We start from the raw sequence: 16,748 nt of genomic DNA, 5'->3' as shown, positions 1-16,748 counted from the left end.
GTGTTACACACAGAGGAAGGTATCTCTATCTTTTTTTAGAGTTGCTATGTTGCAAAGTAATATTAGGCTTGCTTGGCTCATGCTAGGTCATTCCTGGAATATGTTCTGCCTGGGGTAAACTAGTCCAAATTTGACTGACTTTTTCAGGTCTCTTTTAGTTTGTTGTGGTAAAATATAGTCCATAATATTTATATAACTTGCTGTTTCCATTCAGAATTTCAGAAAAAAAACATTGCTTTCTGCTAAGCCGCAATGTCCTTACTGAAATTCCTAAATTGATTATAACTTTAAGCTGATTAGAACTGTGGCAAAGTAACTAAAACACAATGTACAGTTAAAGCTGTCTGTCTTAAACTATGAAACTGGCTTGGAACCCGTGTTTTCTATGGCCTTGCTTAAGTGTTTGATTTTTCTGAACCTGGTGACATAATTGTCATTGACCTTGTTTATACCTGGAACACTTTTAATTGGCCAAACTTTAAAAAATAATGCATTGTATCTAGTTGATTTACACTTCCTGATACCTAGTATGTTTGTTGGCTTTTTTTTACAAGATTCTTCAAAAGGACAAGTACTCCACAGTTGTCTTCATAACTGAGGCTGATCAAACAAGTGTTCTCTGTGGCCTGAGGAATAGATTCATCTGAAGTATTGAGACAGTATCCCTTTGAGGAAGAGTTTGATTGCCAGCTATGTTTCAGAAAGCCAAACACTTAAGCTAATACATGCACCAGATGGTAAGTTCAGTTAAATCAGTTTTCTGAATTGTGGATGTCTATTTGTAGACTTTTGGAGATGAGGATAATATTTGATTTCAGAGTTACGGTTCATTTTTTCCAAAGGTAAATTCATTAATCTTTAAAGTAACTGCTAGTATTCTGTTAATTTCTGTGTTGTAAAACCTTAAATCTAGAAATTGGTTCATAACTATTAGGAATAGGCTGTTGATGCATTAATTATTTCAAAGTTACACATTTGATAACCTTATCTATTTAGTAATACTTGATAGTTAACTGTAACGCATGGGTTCTTGAGTTCATTGCTGGAAGATGAGAGAACTTGTAGCGGGTAAAATATCTGTTAACCTCATGCTGCAGGACTTTTGCTTGCTGCTGGTAGTGGACAGGAAGGACAGTATTTTTCCACTAGCCAATTGTTCGTCCAGAATGACGGAGGGAGGGGGCTGAGATGGAGTGCTGCCACCCAGCGCCCCATGTTGTCGCTGTTCTGCCTCTTTCAGAGAGCCTCTGTGCTAGCTGGACTGCTGCAGTAGTGGCCTCTAGAGTGGCCTCTGCACCCTCTACCCATTGCAGCAGTCTGGCAATGGGAGATGCTGCCTGGCTGTGACCTGCTGCCGCCTGTGACAACATCCAGGCCCTTGTCTGCAGCCCCATGTCTGTACATCTGCCAGACCTGGATGGGGACCGCAGGAGCCTCACGCCATCAGCTGAGCCAGCTTTCCACATGCCTGGCTTGATGGTGTGTGGCTCCTACATGTAGTGCTGAGAGCCATGGGTGGTGGCAGGAGCTGTTCTGGTCCTATTTGAAGGCTCCTGCCAGTGGTCTGGGCCAGCCCCATTTGCCATGTGCAGCCCCTGGGTCTCAGATGATGCCACATCACTGCAGGGCTGTGCCTGCAGCAGGTTATGACTTGATGGACCAGGGCTGTGCACCATGGGGGCTGGGGGAGCAGGCATGTGACAGCCCCTCCACAACTTCTTCTCTGTCCCTGTTTACAGGGGACAGAGCCTGGGTCTGAGCCACTGCTGCCAGCTTTGCCCTTCTTCAGTTTGCTCTAGTACACTGAGGCAGTGTGCTGGAGCAGCAGGGTGCATAGCAGGTGTTGAGACGCACTCTGGCCAGGAGCTAGAGCATCTCCTTGGAGGACCCAGCCTCCAGTTACCTCCAGGAACACTCCATGAGCGTGTCTTGTGCTGCTTTTTTTCCAGCGTGTTTTCTTTCGATATTGCGATTTTCCCAGTATCAAATTTAGAGTCTTTGCTGCAAATAGGCAGTACAGGGAACATTTTCCCCCCCTTACCTATTAGGGTACTGTTTGAAAGTATGTAGAGAATGAGTTGTGTTTGGCTTTAAAAAAAAGGTATCTCAATATTGTGAAATTTGAAAAAGTAAGAGGTTGGAAGGTTAGGGGTAAAACTTGTAGCAATGTGCTTACAAGACCAACTTAAAGAAGGTCATGAAAAACAGTTCTCCAGGAAACTGAGGGCGTGTATTTTAAATTATTATTATTATTATTTTTTTTTTAGGGAGAAGTGACATGGGTAGAGTTGTCTATGAAAGCATATAGAATTGGAATGTACTGTATTTTCTCACACACAACCTGCGCCCTTTACTCCAGAGCCAGCTGGAAGAAATCAGAATGCCTGTTGTTGTATCTGAGGACAAAGGCATCCCCAGGCATCCAGAAATTTTGGTGGACAAGTGGCAAAGTTAATTACTACAGCTCTTGGAGCCATGGCAACTTAAGACTGTCACCACTTCCTTCCTTGCCCCTGCCACAAAATTTGTGAACCCATGGGGAGCTTCTCCCTGACCGCACTCTGGATTGGTCTGGCATGTAGAGTTGGTATGCAGCCAGACTTGGCATGCTGAATCCCACCCGGCACAGATCCCTGGATTTGGTGTGCCAGACCTTACCCCATGTGCTGGCTTCGGAGCTGTGGTCTGGATCTGACCTGGACATAACTTGCATTACCAGGCTTAGTGCATGGCTGTGGGGAGAGCACATGAACCTAGACGTGGCACGTGGCTCCACAGCCAGTACGCAGCTTCAGACCTGGCCTGTGGTCTTGGACTCTGTGCGCTAAGTCTGACCTGGCCTGTGGCTCTAGAGCCAGTGTTCAGGACTGGATTCAGCATTTACCTTTATCAGAGATTTTTTTCCCCCCACCCCCCTTCAGGCTCCCCTTCAAAATCAAGGTGTGTACTATACAGAGGGACATGCCGTATGTGAAAAATACAGTACATGTGTGTTACCCATTTTTCTTTTTTTCTTCTTTCCTTCTATGTTGAGGTTGGGAAACGATCTGCTTTTTTTTCGTTTTTGGCTTTTTTATGTATCTTTTTCTAGTACAATGTTTCTAGAAGTTTTTATATCTTCCCTTTCTCTCAGTATATATGTTTGCATACTTGCTGCCTTTTTAGGTTCTATGGGCTCCCCACTGTGTACAGTGGAGGCTGGGAACGTGCCATCCAACTAAATGTAAACACTCCCTCTGTCCCCTTTTCTCCCCCCTCAATAAACCATATTGCTTTAATATTTGTAAGTAGATCTGTCAAGCATTGGTGTGGAATCACAGTAGTTTTTCAGCAGTGGCTCTTATTTTCTGCAAAACAGTAGTACTGCTTTTCAGTGTATAAGTGTTGGCAAGTTTAAACCTTGATGCTAAAGAACAAACTTTATCAAAGGTCTTAGTCTGTATATTTGGCCATTTTAAAAACTTTGGCACAACATCATGGTCCTTCTCCCCTTTACTTTTCCCCTTCTGCTAATTAAAAAATTCCATTTTACTCATTTAAGATTAGTGAGTAGTTTATAAATATGTAGTTGCTTCTTTCAGTGTAAATGTTAGTTTCCAGTGTTGGAAAGTAGTACTGTCATAGAATTTACTTGGAGGTTGACTTATCTTAGGTGAAGAAATTGCGTTGAAGTGTGGTGTGATGTCGTTTTTGTCACTGTGCTTTACCTTTCAGATCTCTAGTCATTATAAAGTACCTTAGTGGGGACAAAATATCTCCTTAAGTTTCTCAGTGCTTCATGAAGAATATGTACTCTCCATTCATGGGTAAGGATGCCTTTGTTTTTGATTGGTTTTTTTATTCAAATATTTCAGGGAATATTTTCACTGTAAAAGAATACTTCTGTCTTTCCATAAGGGATTTTTAAGATACCCTTTGATTCTCTAGACCGTTGGTCATTGTCATCTGAGAGCGTATATTAAGTGTTAATAATTTCAGTTGTTGACAACTAATGCTTGTACACTTTAGGATTATTGTAATCTAAAGAAGCAAAACTAATGTCGTCATTCTCCTGCTTTATTCTTGGTGATCTTAGAGGAAAAGGAGGAGAATGATTGATTGCATTTATGTAATTATCTAACTTTTTTTTCTCCAGTTTGAGGTTACAGTGTAGTGCTTTCCGGGGAAAGGTTCTCTGCATCTTTGAGACGCCTTTTTGGGAAAGTTTGTGAATACTATAAGCTTGTTTTTAATTTTTCTTTTACAATTATAAGAGATCTGGCATTGAATACATCGGCATCTGAAACATACTACATACGCTTTTATTAGCTGTTTAAGCAATACATGCCAACTGCCATTTAAAAAAAACAAAACTGTTTTGAGAAATTGAGACTTTCCAAGAGGCTGGCAACGCTACTTGAATGTTGTATTCATCTAAATAAGTGTTCAAGTTCTGTTTATCCTCTGTTTTCATGCATAAGGAAATGATTGTGCTACTGTGAATTAAAATCTAAAATAATTTTAGTATAATATAAAGACATTTTTGGCAACTTTATAAAGTTGAATGCAGCTTTGCACTTAAACAGTGCATGACTCTTTATATTGATGTATGAAATGTAGTGCATCCTTCCCAAAATTTCTGCACTCTGTGAACAGATGTAATTTTCTGAGAATTTACCAGGCCATAGCTTGAATTGAAATTCATTTTTAAATGGCATTTTAAGAAATACAGCTAACAGTCATAAAGCTCTGATTGTAAATGCTAGTATCTTCCCATGAGGAAATGTCCTCTGAAAATAATTTGTTTTTTCAGTGGAACGAAGCCACAATGTTCTTAATAGAAAAGATAATGGATAATGCCTTTTTGGAAGCTATCATCTTTGTTGCTTAGTTGTCATTTGCTACAGATGACAACTGTAGAAAATAGACCTTTCCCCTAGATGTCCATTTTTGTGTATATCTGCCCAATGAGAACTAGAAGAAACACAACTTGTGTTGTGTGGCAGGTCTTAAGCCTAAGGTAATACAATTACCTATTGCCCACCCAAAACACACCCCTCTGAAACTCTCAAAAGTTCTCTTCGTGACTATTGATAGCAATCCTTTAAATCTGGTACTGCCACTGTTATGCTAGCTTTCATTACTGTCATCTTAGTTCTTTGTAATAGTTATTTTTTCTCAATTTAAATGTTTCATAACACTTTTCAAGAATTGAATGAGTTGAAGATTATTTTGCTCATCATAATACATTGGGAATTACCTGCTAGAATGCTAATGGTATACAAGTTCAAATTAATGAAAATGTTTTAATAGTATCTTGCCCAGTGCATATTCTAACTCTTACCTGTGTTTTGAATTTTGTTGCTTTGTAACTGTGTCTTTCTGTCTACGTACCTGCTTTGTTGGCTTTCTGAATAATTAACTTTCTTTGCTCTGGCTATCTAGTTTTATTCGTATAACATGGATATTATTATCTCAAATTTTGTTGTAAAAGTGATCATTGAGATCAGGAAGGAACTCCTAATATTTTTTTTTTAATCTGCTTCTTCTGACATGGAGCTGTTGTTCATATACAGTATCTGAAAGTGATGTCATTATCAGAATATTGGGTTGAATGTTTAATGTGAGCTTGCTCAAATAATAAGCCACCTTGATAAGATCAAAAAAAAATTCTATTATCATGTCTCCAGAACTTACCTCAGGAGTCAAAGACATTAAAACTTATTCTGTATTCTGTGTTATAATTTGTATTTGTGTGATATTGTCAATTAACTTTCTATTTCACTTTCAAAACCAGAAATTGGCATGTTTTTTGTTGTTATATATAAATCGGATTTTTTTTTTCCTTTTCAGTGTCTACTTTGTCTTTTCTATCTGTGTCTTCTATAGGTAACTATTTTCTTGTATTGTATTCTACCTTATTTTCTCTCAGCCTTTTTGGCGGGGGGCTTAATTTTGATATTTACTGCCTTTTGGTCACAATGGTCATAAGCAGAGGGAAATTGACCTGATTTATAACTAGTTCTGTAGCTAGCCAGGCAATTCTGTTTTACTGTATCTAGTAATACTAGTAACTAGGGGTTTTAAATAGATTTTGTTATGCTTTACAGTAGTGGTCATCAACCAGTGGATCTCGATCCACTGGTAGATGTTGGAGCCTCTTGGAGTCGATCTAAGGCTGGGGTAGGTGGGCTGAGTGCCCACGTGTATGCATGCACTCACCTCAGCCCAGCAGGTCAGTTGGTAGGGGAGGGAGGGAGTGGGGGTTAGATCAAGGCCTCCACGGTAAGGGAGAGTGCCACAGAGACAGGAGCAGAGGTAAATTGTGCCAGGTGCTCCCTGCAGCTGGGAGCCTGGCCAGCTGCCAGAGTGTGGCTCTGGCAGGCTAGGCTGTGGCTAGGCCACGTGCACCACCCCAGTGTTTTTCCCCACATAGATTTTTGTGACCCTGGGATCTCTCTGAGTCAACCCCTTCCTCCGAGACTTACTTGCTGGGGAGGGATGCCTCCAAATAATTTTTCTCCCTTTGCCTTGATCTGCCCCCCCTTTCCCTCTTCACAGACTTGCCTGCTGGGTGGGAAGGGAGGAGAGGGGTGGCGGTAGTGCACAGTAGATCGTAGGTTGCTTTTAAATGCCAAAGGCAATCTTCTTAAAAAGGTTGGAGATCACTGCTTTACAGGGACTTGACCTGATTAAAGTTTAGGTACTTTGTTGAATGACCAGTGATTGAAATGTGAAGGAATTGTCCCTATTTCTGATTCAGTCATGACTACAGCAATTATTTTATTCTGCTGCAAATTATTCAGGATGCTTCACAGGACAGAAATCAAGCAACTAAGTCCTTGTCCCAGAAAATTGTATTTATTACATTTTAGCTGCAACAGCATGACTGAAGATTGCAGATGGCATGGTGTGTTTTAGTTAAGGAAAGACAAAGTTAACTGCAGATAGTCTTAATCTTATTTTTAGGAAAAAACAATAATTATTCTGTAGATGTTCATATTGATATACTCCTGTAGCTTAACAGTTATCTGTTGGTATCGACCCAACTCAAGGAGGCAGCTGGCCAATTTGACAGGCAGATTTGGCAGCCAGTTTGACAGGGCTGGCCACTATTTTTGCTAGCATATTGCAGTGGGGGCTCCCCATGCCTGTGGCTGAGGGGCCTCTGTGGGCCCTGCCCCATTTTTGTGAGCTTGTGAAAGATGTCTGCCACCCCCATCCTTCACCACTAATAGGGTGAGGGTTGTCTGTCATGTGGCCCCTCCCCTTGCTGCTGATTGGAGGGGTGGGGCCACTTGATGAACAGCCCTTTCATCCAGTCATTAGTGAGGGACAGGGGCAAATTACATTTTCATATTTGGCATGGGCACTACCAGGGAGTTGTATGCAAACTCTGCCTTGAAGGGGGCATATTGTTTTAAGCATTCAGGTAGTTATCAATAGAGGTAGAAAACATCAACTTTGGAAATAATTGTATTTAATGTATTTATGCAAGTCAGTGCTTTGAAATCCAAAGGTATTTATAAGAGCTTTATACTAGGGCTGTGTGAAGCTTCAGTCATTGATTCAATTTGTCAGAGATTTTGCCTGGTTTGGCGGCCTAATCTCTGAATCAAATCAGAAGACCCTTTAATTCTCTGAATAGAATCGGAACCCTCTGAATCGATTCGGATTGAGTTGATGAGTTGGACATAGACACAGCTTAAGTGCTTTTTCTGCATATCTCAAGGTCCTAGGTGGCTCATGAATGCTGAGATGGTAGGGCGGATGGAGCGTCCCACAAGAGCGGGGGGTCCCCAGGGCACTCAGTGGTGGGCCTAGAAGGGGACCAAAAGCACTTCTGGTCTGCTGCGGACCCTCCCCCAGGCTCAGCAACTGGTGCCTCCTGGGTCTGGGGGGTACCTGAGGTCCCCCCACTGCCGGTTGCCAATTCAGGGCCCCCATGCGCTCAGAAGTGCTCCAGAAGTACTTGTGATCCACTTCCAAGTCTGCCACTGAGCACGCTCTCTGTCCCCCCATGCTCCTGTGGGATGCTCCATGCACCCCATGAATTCAGCGTTCACAAGTCGCGTCTGGTACCTCAAGGTATGTAGAAAAAACATTTAAAGCTGTGTCAATGGCTGAATCAGCATTGAATCTTCAGATTCGGATTCAGCCAATTCAGTGTCCAAGGGAAGTGGTGCTGGCTCCTACCTTAGGAGTCTTAAAAGGAGGCTTGATAATTACCTACCTGGGGGTCACGTGAGCTTAAACTTTCTAGGGATCATATGAGCCCAGTATTCATTCTTGCCAGGGGAAGGGGTCGGACTTGATTTGCTCAGGTCCCTTCCGACCCTACATCTATGAGCCTATGGGATAGTGATCTGAATCAACTAATTGAATCACTGTCCTCCAATTTGGGCTGAATCCAAATTGAATATGGCTCGTTTCGCACACCCCTGCTATGGGTACCACTTATTACACCATTTTGTACTTTGTTCTTATCTCTTGTATGCATGATGCTCATCTGTAAGCAGTGGGCTTCACTTTTTCACTCCCCCCACCCCTGTTCATTTTTTTTCCCTTAATTTTTTCCAATGATAATCAGAAATGTGATGAATATACTGTTGTGTAAATCTGTCCCACTTGTGATGGGTACCTGCTTAATTAAAGTGGAGCAAAATAGGTCTGTTTCCCTTCCCCTTCAGTATTTATTCCAACTTGACTATATGTTCTGCTGAAATTTCTCCCTTAGGAATATTGCAGACATACTACAATAAATAAATGCATGGTTTGGGACATCTGACCCAAATTCTCTTTAGACTTTTTATCACAAGTTAAGAGAAATGTGAGTCTTTATACAAGTCAGTGTAAAAGAATGCAAGCTGCCTTTCTGTTATAAGCATAATTGATTTAAAAACTTAATAAAGGAAAGTTCGTTCGATGTTTTCTTCAACAGCAAAACTCATTAAAATGGTAAATAAGAGTACACGGCTAAGCAGGTCTTTGGAGGCACAAATATTTCCACTTCTGCTTCCCTTTCCCTTCACATTTAATTGTATTCTGAAGATATGATAATCTTTGTAATCCATTTATCTTGTTTAACTTCTGTTTTGGGGCCATGCAATTACAGGGTTTATATGTGTATGGCATAGCCTAAAGAAGTGTTGTCAGAGATATGACCTGCAAGCCACATCTGACCTGTAGAGCCTTATTTTTGGGCCCATGGTATTTCCCATAGGTCTTGGACTGGACCTGGTATGGTGCATCCAGCACATGCCTGGACTGGCCCTGTGTGTTGGATTAGGCCAGATCTGGTATGTGCACTGCACACAGTGCAAACGGGACCAGTCTGCCAGTCCAGTTTGGCTTATTGACTGGCAACTCCTAGTCCCTGGCCTAAAGTGATGGACCAACTAAAAATAAAGAAATATCTGAGACATACAAGCTGTGTGTTTTGTTTTGTTTTAATCATGTTTTAAGTAGCAAAATGTGGGTCAATCTTAATATTGATTCAATTGCTAGAAAATAGTGATGATGTATTTGAAAATTTACAAGAAGAACAATACACATCCCAGTAAATTGAAATAGTCTTTCTGGATTAATTCCCATGACAAAAAAAAAAAGTAATGTGTAAAATTATTTAAAAACTAAATTGCAGAATACCTGCTTCTTCTGCATCCTGTTGTTTAGTCTGCTATCTTTGTATAAGGGGTTTGTACAATAATGATACCTTTCTTACGTTTCATCATAAATTGAAGGGTCAAGCCCATTAACTAGCATTAGATTAAGTTAGAGAACAGTTATATTATTTCTAGTAGTTTAGCACCTTTGAAAAAGTCTAACTTTAATGACAAGCAGCACTTGGACAGTTTGGAATTGATGGGGGGAATCTCCTTATTCCTCTCTCATTTTTTTTCTATGGCTATTTTAATATACTGCATGTTTGGTACAAATCACTATTCAGACGTCTCTGATACCTAGATAGATAGATAGACTGCTATCCAGGCATACAATGCTGTCCAGAAGAAAATGTTTTCAGCTTTAGAATGTCCGTCTTTAGGATAGAGTTATAAAGCATGGTGTCCAGGGGTCGTGTGCAGGGGAATCGACCATCAAAAGAATGCCCTTTGAGGGGGAACATGGCTGAGTTTTAGTAATGGTGCTTTATAGGTTTTTTTTTCCTTTCCTCTGAAGGTTATATTTTATTAAGAGCTGGAACACAAAATTGCTGTTTGAAAATTATTGCTGCTGTGCTTATGAGGACTGTAAGTTTTCAGATCATTTAGAGCAAGGCTATACAACTTCTAAGCAGCTGGGAGGCTCATGCTGTGCTGGCCATGCAACTTCGGCTCCATGCTGTGGGGGCCGGGGGCCACATCAGTGGGGGCCGGGGGCCACAGGCCTGGGTGTTGTACCCCACTCCCTGTCTACCACTGCATCACGTGTCTGCGCGTTCCTCCTGACAGATGACCTGCACAATTCTGGTCTTGCTTTTGGCTCTCAGGGCCTGATGCTGCACCACTATGCCCCACAAAAGCAGAAAGAATGTGAAAGTGGAAGGAGGAACCTGGAGACTCTGGTTGTTGTTGCAGCCTGATTTGGTGGGGGAGTCTAGCAGCTGGACAGGAACCTAGGAACCACAACTTATACCTTTGCGGTCCATCAATTGGACAGCCCTATTTTAGAGCAAGGGTTTCAAACATAGCCTGTAGAAGGAATGTCATTTTACACGTGGGCCTTCTAGAGGGGCTAGGAATTTGGGGGCAGGGTAAGTAGTGGCACAACCAAATCCCCAGGTACAGTGCCCCATTGGGGAATGTGTTGGCAGTCGGGGTGAGCAATAGCTGCGTTAACCCTTGTGGCACCCTGACCCTGGGTCTGGATCTGGCCCCTCTGGTGTGGATCCAAGCCCGAAGGCCAGGTAAATTTGATACTCTTGATCTAAAGTGTCACACACAAATCTATACTCTTTTCATGAGCCTTGTGGGTGTTGTTGTATTTATCAGTGAACACTAGCCAGTTCTATGCATGGGCTTGGTTAATTTTTTCTTTGATGTTTTCAAGCACTCTTTCCACGTGAACATAAGAATTGCCATTTATTGAGTCAGGCCATAGATCCATTTTGCCCAGCATCCTGTGTCGGAGAGACAGAGTGGATGTTGAAAGGCAGAGTGTGCGTATGACCGGGGTGGTTTTCCTACTGTTCCTCTCGTTTGCAGCCTCCAACATTTAAGGTCTAGGAAGTTCTGATTCAGAGACTGTATCTCTAACTCCTATGCTCACTAACTACTGCTGCTGCCAGTAGAATTTGGCTAATCCCTTATTGACTCTGGCTAAACTGTCCGCTTTTACAGTATCTAGTGGCAGTGAATTCCACACTTTAATTACATGCTGCATGGGGGGAAAAAAAACCCTTTTGTTAGTTTTAAAATAAAACCTACTAGTTTCGTTTTGTGACCCCTAGTTCTTGTGTTGAGACAGTGTAAAAAAGAAATCCGTTTTTACTTTCTCTTCACCATTTAGTGTTTTGTAAACCCTTATCAGGACCTCCCCCCCCCCACCTCCCAGCATCTTTTTTCTAAACTGAATAGGCCTAGGCTCTTTAGTCTCTCCTGACATGGAAGCACCTTCATGTTGCTAATCATCCTTGTTGCCCTTCTCTGTACCTTCTCTAGTTCTTGTTTATTCCTTCTGAGGTGTGTGGACCAGAACTAGACACAGTATTCAAGGTGTAGATGCACCATGGATTTATGAAGGGGTATAATGATACTTAGTTTTGCTTATAATTCCATTCTTAATCCCTACTATTTTGTTTGCATTTTTGATGGCTACTAAGCCAATGTTTTTAACAGACTGTCCATAATGACTCCTGGATCTTTTCTATGTGGTAACAGCTAACACAGAGCCCTTCATAGTGTAGGTATGACTTTATTTCGAGGTCTGATTCTGCTAGTGATGATTACCCTTGTTTAATTGATTTAAATTGGGATGTGATCCCATGAGAAGGAAAAGTTGATCCCCAAAAAAGATAAGAAGCTGCTTAATATGAATGCTTTTGTGCATCTTGGTTAAGTGCTATTAAATGAAGTTAAGCTAAATATTTAATGTTATGGCCACACGTTCCTGTAATTTATTCTACATGGTTTAAATGTAATTACCATTTACGTTTCTCTTTGTACATAATGCAACAGTTTTTACAATTAATTGCACATAATTTGCATGTATACGTGCAGTTATTGTACATATTATGGAAGCATGCATTTTAAAAATTACAGTTTAAATCTGGCTTGCAGTTTTTCACATAATCAAAATATAGTGGCATTACAGTAATATATTAACTACATATTTCCTAGTTGCTAGTGCATGAGAAACAACATGAATGGTCTGACTTTCATCCATTTTATTAATGTCCCATTGTAATTGCCAGGACAATTAGGCTAAAAATTACAAGAAGGAATTCTGAATTAAGATTTTCATTAACATGACAGAACAGTCATTCAGTTTAATTGAAAGAAATAAGTTATCCAGGCTTTGCCACATAAGTTGTTTTCTGGTTATCTATATCTCAGGTGCCTTGAGCTGTATTTTGTATATTGTCTCAGAATTTGCTTGCGTGTTTTACAAGTACAGGAATTGTTACAAGTAAGCTACATATACTGTTTGCAGCTTTTGAAGAATAATCTTTGCAAGGAAATTGATTAATTTCATATTCATTATGGGACTCTAAATATACAAAAAAGCAGCCGTTCTATTATTAGAATTTGATAGGTTTTTGCTTAAAAGCTGTGGATGTAATTTTTCAGTGCATTCATTAATATAGAACAAAAAGCTATTAAATTGTTGCATTTAAAACATCAAATGTTGTTTTAATTAGATGTTTTTAAAGTGCCATTCAGCAAATTGCATTTGATACTTTTCAGAAAGATAAATAGCAAGTCCTAGTCCTAAAGAGCTTTGCAGTCTAAATGCTGCATTCGTGAGTGACAAATAGAAAGTTCACAAATATTAGGGAGGGCCGAGGGAAGGTTATAAAAAGTTTAAAAATAAGCTCCAGTAATTTTGGTTTAAAGTCATTGCCCTTATTTTTATCCTTTTTCTCTTTTTAGGATATTTTAACAGTTTAAGACTTGCATTTCATCAGAAGCACTAATGGATATTGACATGCCTTGGATAAAGTGGTGACCGCAGGACGCAATATTTGCTGTTTGCTGCAGAGGGGCTAAATTAACTCCACTCGGAGTTAAAAGCTAAAGCAGTGCAGGTATATCAAGATGACTGATCCTATGATGGATTTTTTTGATGATGCCAACCTTTTTAGTGAGACCTTAGAAGGTTTGTCAGATGATGCCTTTGTACAACCTGGGCCTGTTTCACTGGTTGATGAACTGAATTTGGGTGCAGAATTTGAGCCTTTGCACATAGACACATTGAATCATGTGCAAGATACTCAAGCTCAACAGAAGATGAGTGAATTTGAGCAGCTAAATCAGTACGATTCACTGAAACTTCACCAAGTAAATCAGTCATTCAACAGCCCAGCTGACAGTGTCTTATCACCACACTCTCAATTCAGTTGCTCACCAATCCATCCACCAAACCAATCCAATGGGATGTTTCCTGATGTTGCAGATGGTAGTCCTATGTGGGGTCATCAAACTGCCACAGCTATTCCAAATCAAAATGGATCCCCTTTTCACCCAGGACATTCTCAGACTATGCAGCAAAATAAAAGCTTTGTAGCACACCATGATTTTGCCTTATTTCAGGCCAATGAACAGCAGCATCAGTGTGCCTCACTACGTTCGCAACAAAGCAGAAACAATGCTAACGCAGGGCAAGACACTCTGAGTCAGCCAAAAAACTTCATGGAGGTTAATGTGTCTGCTTCACACAGGGTCAATGTTACCCACCCACCTCCAGTTGCTAATCCATCAGCTTCACAACAGCCTCTTTCTGTTAAACCATTTTCTCAGACTGCAACTGCTTCAATACATTTCTGTGGAAATCAAGAGGGAAATTTTGATGGACAGTCCCCATCCATGACTTCTTGTCCAGTCAATAATACCCAGCAGTTTTCTTATTCCTACTCTAACAACCACATTTCTTCTACCGGCCTTCTGCAGTCTTCTACAACTCTTTCTAGTAGCCAACGAACACATCCTTTATCTGATTTTACTGGAAGTGATGCCTTTACATCTCGAACAGGGACCAAACAAGAAACCACCGAGCACTTGTTGAATCCTAACACACCCTTAAATTCAAATAGTTTCCAAATGTTGCATTCAGCGCATCCTCAGGGCAACTTCAGTAGTTCAAAACTCTCTCCTGTGAACATTAGTTTTCCAGCTTCTACTGGTTCTTCTCAAATAAACCATTTCAGTGATCCTATAGAAAGCAATGGTTTTTCATCTTTGGATGAGAATTTACTTCATCAAGTTGAATCTCAAGGCGAACCATTTACAGGGCTTGATCCAGAGGACCTCCTCCAGGAAGATCTCCTTCCCCAGTTTGATGATTCAGCATTTGTTCAGGACAGTGCAAGCCACGTATTAGAACATGACCTAGAACACCACGTTACTCCACAGCAAGTAACACAGTCATCTGATATTGCTCGGACACAGTCGCAACAAAGTCATATGCATCCTTGGCATTCTTCAGTTTCTAATCAGCATGTTCACTGCAGAAATCGTGTAACCTTGCAAGGACAGGTATGTAGCACTTTTTGAGAGGTTTTAGTTTAATTGTTTCAGTGACTTTAATCATACTGGTAGGTATTCATGCCAACCCATAAGTAACTCAGTGTTTCTGAGCCATTTCTGGTCCTGGTGTATGAAAGAATAAGTAATTCCTCTAGCTTTGAAAAGAGACTTTAAGTACCACAAGTTCCACCCTCCCCCAGTAAAACTCAACACTTAAATATAAATATTGGCTCTTAACACTGAATGTTTACAGTTCCTATGCCTCTCTAAATTGGTACTGTAAAACCAAGATACTTCATAGGGTTATGTTCTTTATCCCACCGTGAAGATCAGTTGTGCAGAAGTGCTGATGAAATGCAGCTGATCAAAGCAGTGTCCTTTGAAGTAAAAGCTGCAGCAGTCAGCCAAACAGCTTGTCTTAATTTGTTGGTAGGCTGCTGAACCACCGAGTTATGGGTGATATGAGTTCTACTGTATCAAATAGCTATATTTGGCTTTTATTGGCTATTTAAACATTTACATATTAATGTAAATACCAGAGAGAATTCATTTTATTGGCTACAGTTTTCATCTGGAGCAGACCACATCTAAATGCTGTATCTTTTGCTTCAGTGAGAAGTCATTATATATAATCTGTGAAAAAATAATGTATAACTTTCCTTAATGTCATTAGTCTTTAAAATAAGCACAACTTTGACTTTTTTTTTAATGTGGTGTTTTTCATTTAGCATAGCATAAACTAATACTTATTTTGGTGCATCTTGTGTGGTCAGTGTGACAAATGTCACACTGGGTAGTTTTGTGATTTTTTTTTTTTTTTTGGGGGGGGGGGGTTGTTTTTATTGACTAGAAAGACCAGGATCTGCCTTGCATTATATCCAGTGACCTTATCTTCACCTTTTTACATGATCAAGCTTGTATCCTATCTTCCTCTCTTCAAATACTTGTAACCTAAAGTTATTTTTGCTTAAAAAATATGTCCACTTTAAAATGTTCTCAGTTCTATCTTGAGCAAAACTCCTGGTGCAACTATTCTGTGGGGGTGGGGAATGGTAATTTCTTAAGTGTCTTTAGCATTGAAGAAGCTAGGGAAAAAATCCTTGACTTGGTTACGTTTAATTATCAGAAACACTAAATTCAGTTATTTTGGCGCTTTCTACTGATCCTCTCCAGTGGATTCAGAGAGGAACATGAGGTTTCTTAGTTACTGATTGAATGGGTATATTGAGTCCACATGGAAGTGCTTTTCATATCCAACTGTTTGTCAAATGTATATTTACCTTAAGGTAATGAAAACAACTGGGTAATATTATTTCCTGTCTGGTGGTTTGTTTTTTTGGGTTTTTTAGTCAGTTTCCTTGTACTTTTTGATATCAGGCTCTGAACAGTGTTCTTACAGGTTCTTTAGTTCTTTTTTCTGGTAGAAACAGGATAAACAAGACTTAAATGTATGTAAACCATCATAGTTCTGTTTGGTAACCCAATTTACTAGAAATCTGTCTCAGTTGTTGTGTACCAGCAGATGTGTACACTCACTTCTACTCACTCTAGAGCATCGTATGGGTGCTCTCTGCCTTAAAGTGTACTAATTTAAATAGTTCACACTGAGGTCAGTTGGTAGAAGTGAGTATACACCTTTGCAGCTACAGATCTTGACATGGGCTAGTAGTAGTAGTAGGCATCTGTCTGTCTCATGAGACAATAAATTTATGCTGAGTCAACCATATGTTTGCTGAAAATAATCCCTGCTTGAAAGACAAAGCAAAGCTGGAATGTTTCCTCCAGGGTGCAAAAACCTGAGCAGTGTGTATGGAGACACTGAACTGCCTACACACCTGTATCTATCTACCTCTGAGCATTGCTGGTTTAATCCACAGGAAAGGCAGGTGCCAGTACGTTTGGGACCAACTTGGCTCCTGATAGTATCTGACGTCTTCTAAAACACAGATTTGTATCGCATCCAGTAATTACTTCATCAGGCTTACTGCTTTTGTTTGAATTAATAGCATGTCTTCTGGAGAGGTATGTGATCATTGAGAAAAGATGAATAGCTATATTGTTAGGTAAATTGTTCCATTCCGCCCC

The 16,748-nt window shown here is 40.3% G+C and overlaps 1 protein-coding gene across 6 annotated transcripts in view; it reads left to right on the top strand.

Moving 5' to 3' along the window:
- Window positions 1-523: 523 nt before the first annotated feature.
- CHD9 (chromodomain helicase DNA binding protein 9) overlaps window positions 524-16,748 on the top strand; it is a 192,787-nt gene continuing 176,562 nt past the window's right edge. For 3 of the 6 annotated variants that reach the window (XM_019535722.1, XM_019535721.1, XM_019535718.1), the window contains exons 1-3: window positions 524-737; window positions 3,715-3,806; window positions 13,071-14,672. In XM_019535722.1, coding sequence (XP_019391267.1) covers window positions 13,236-14,672 — 1,437 coding nt within the window. In that variant the 5' untranslated portion in view covers window positions 524-737; window positions 3,715-3,806; window positions 13,071-13,235. Of the gene's footprint in view, window positions 738-3,714; window positions 3,807-13,070; window positions 14,673-16,748 lie in introns of those variants that run through there. The other 3 variants (XM_019535719.1, XM_019535724.1, XM_019535720.1) reach the window with 1 other exon arrangement.

This window comes from Crocodylus porosus, unplaced genomic scaffold (genome assembly GCF_001723895.1).
Source record: "Crocodylus porosus isolate Cpor-Errol unplaced genomic scaffold, CroPor_comp1, whole genome shotgun sequence".
NCBI classification, from domain to species: Eukaryota; Metazoa; Chordata; order Crocodylia; family Crocodylidae; genus Crocodylus; species Crocodylus porosus.
Note: the sequence above shows the minus strand (reverse complement) of the source record. Positions and strands in the feature narration are given on the sequence as shown.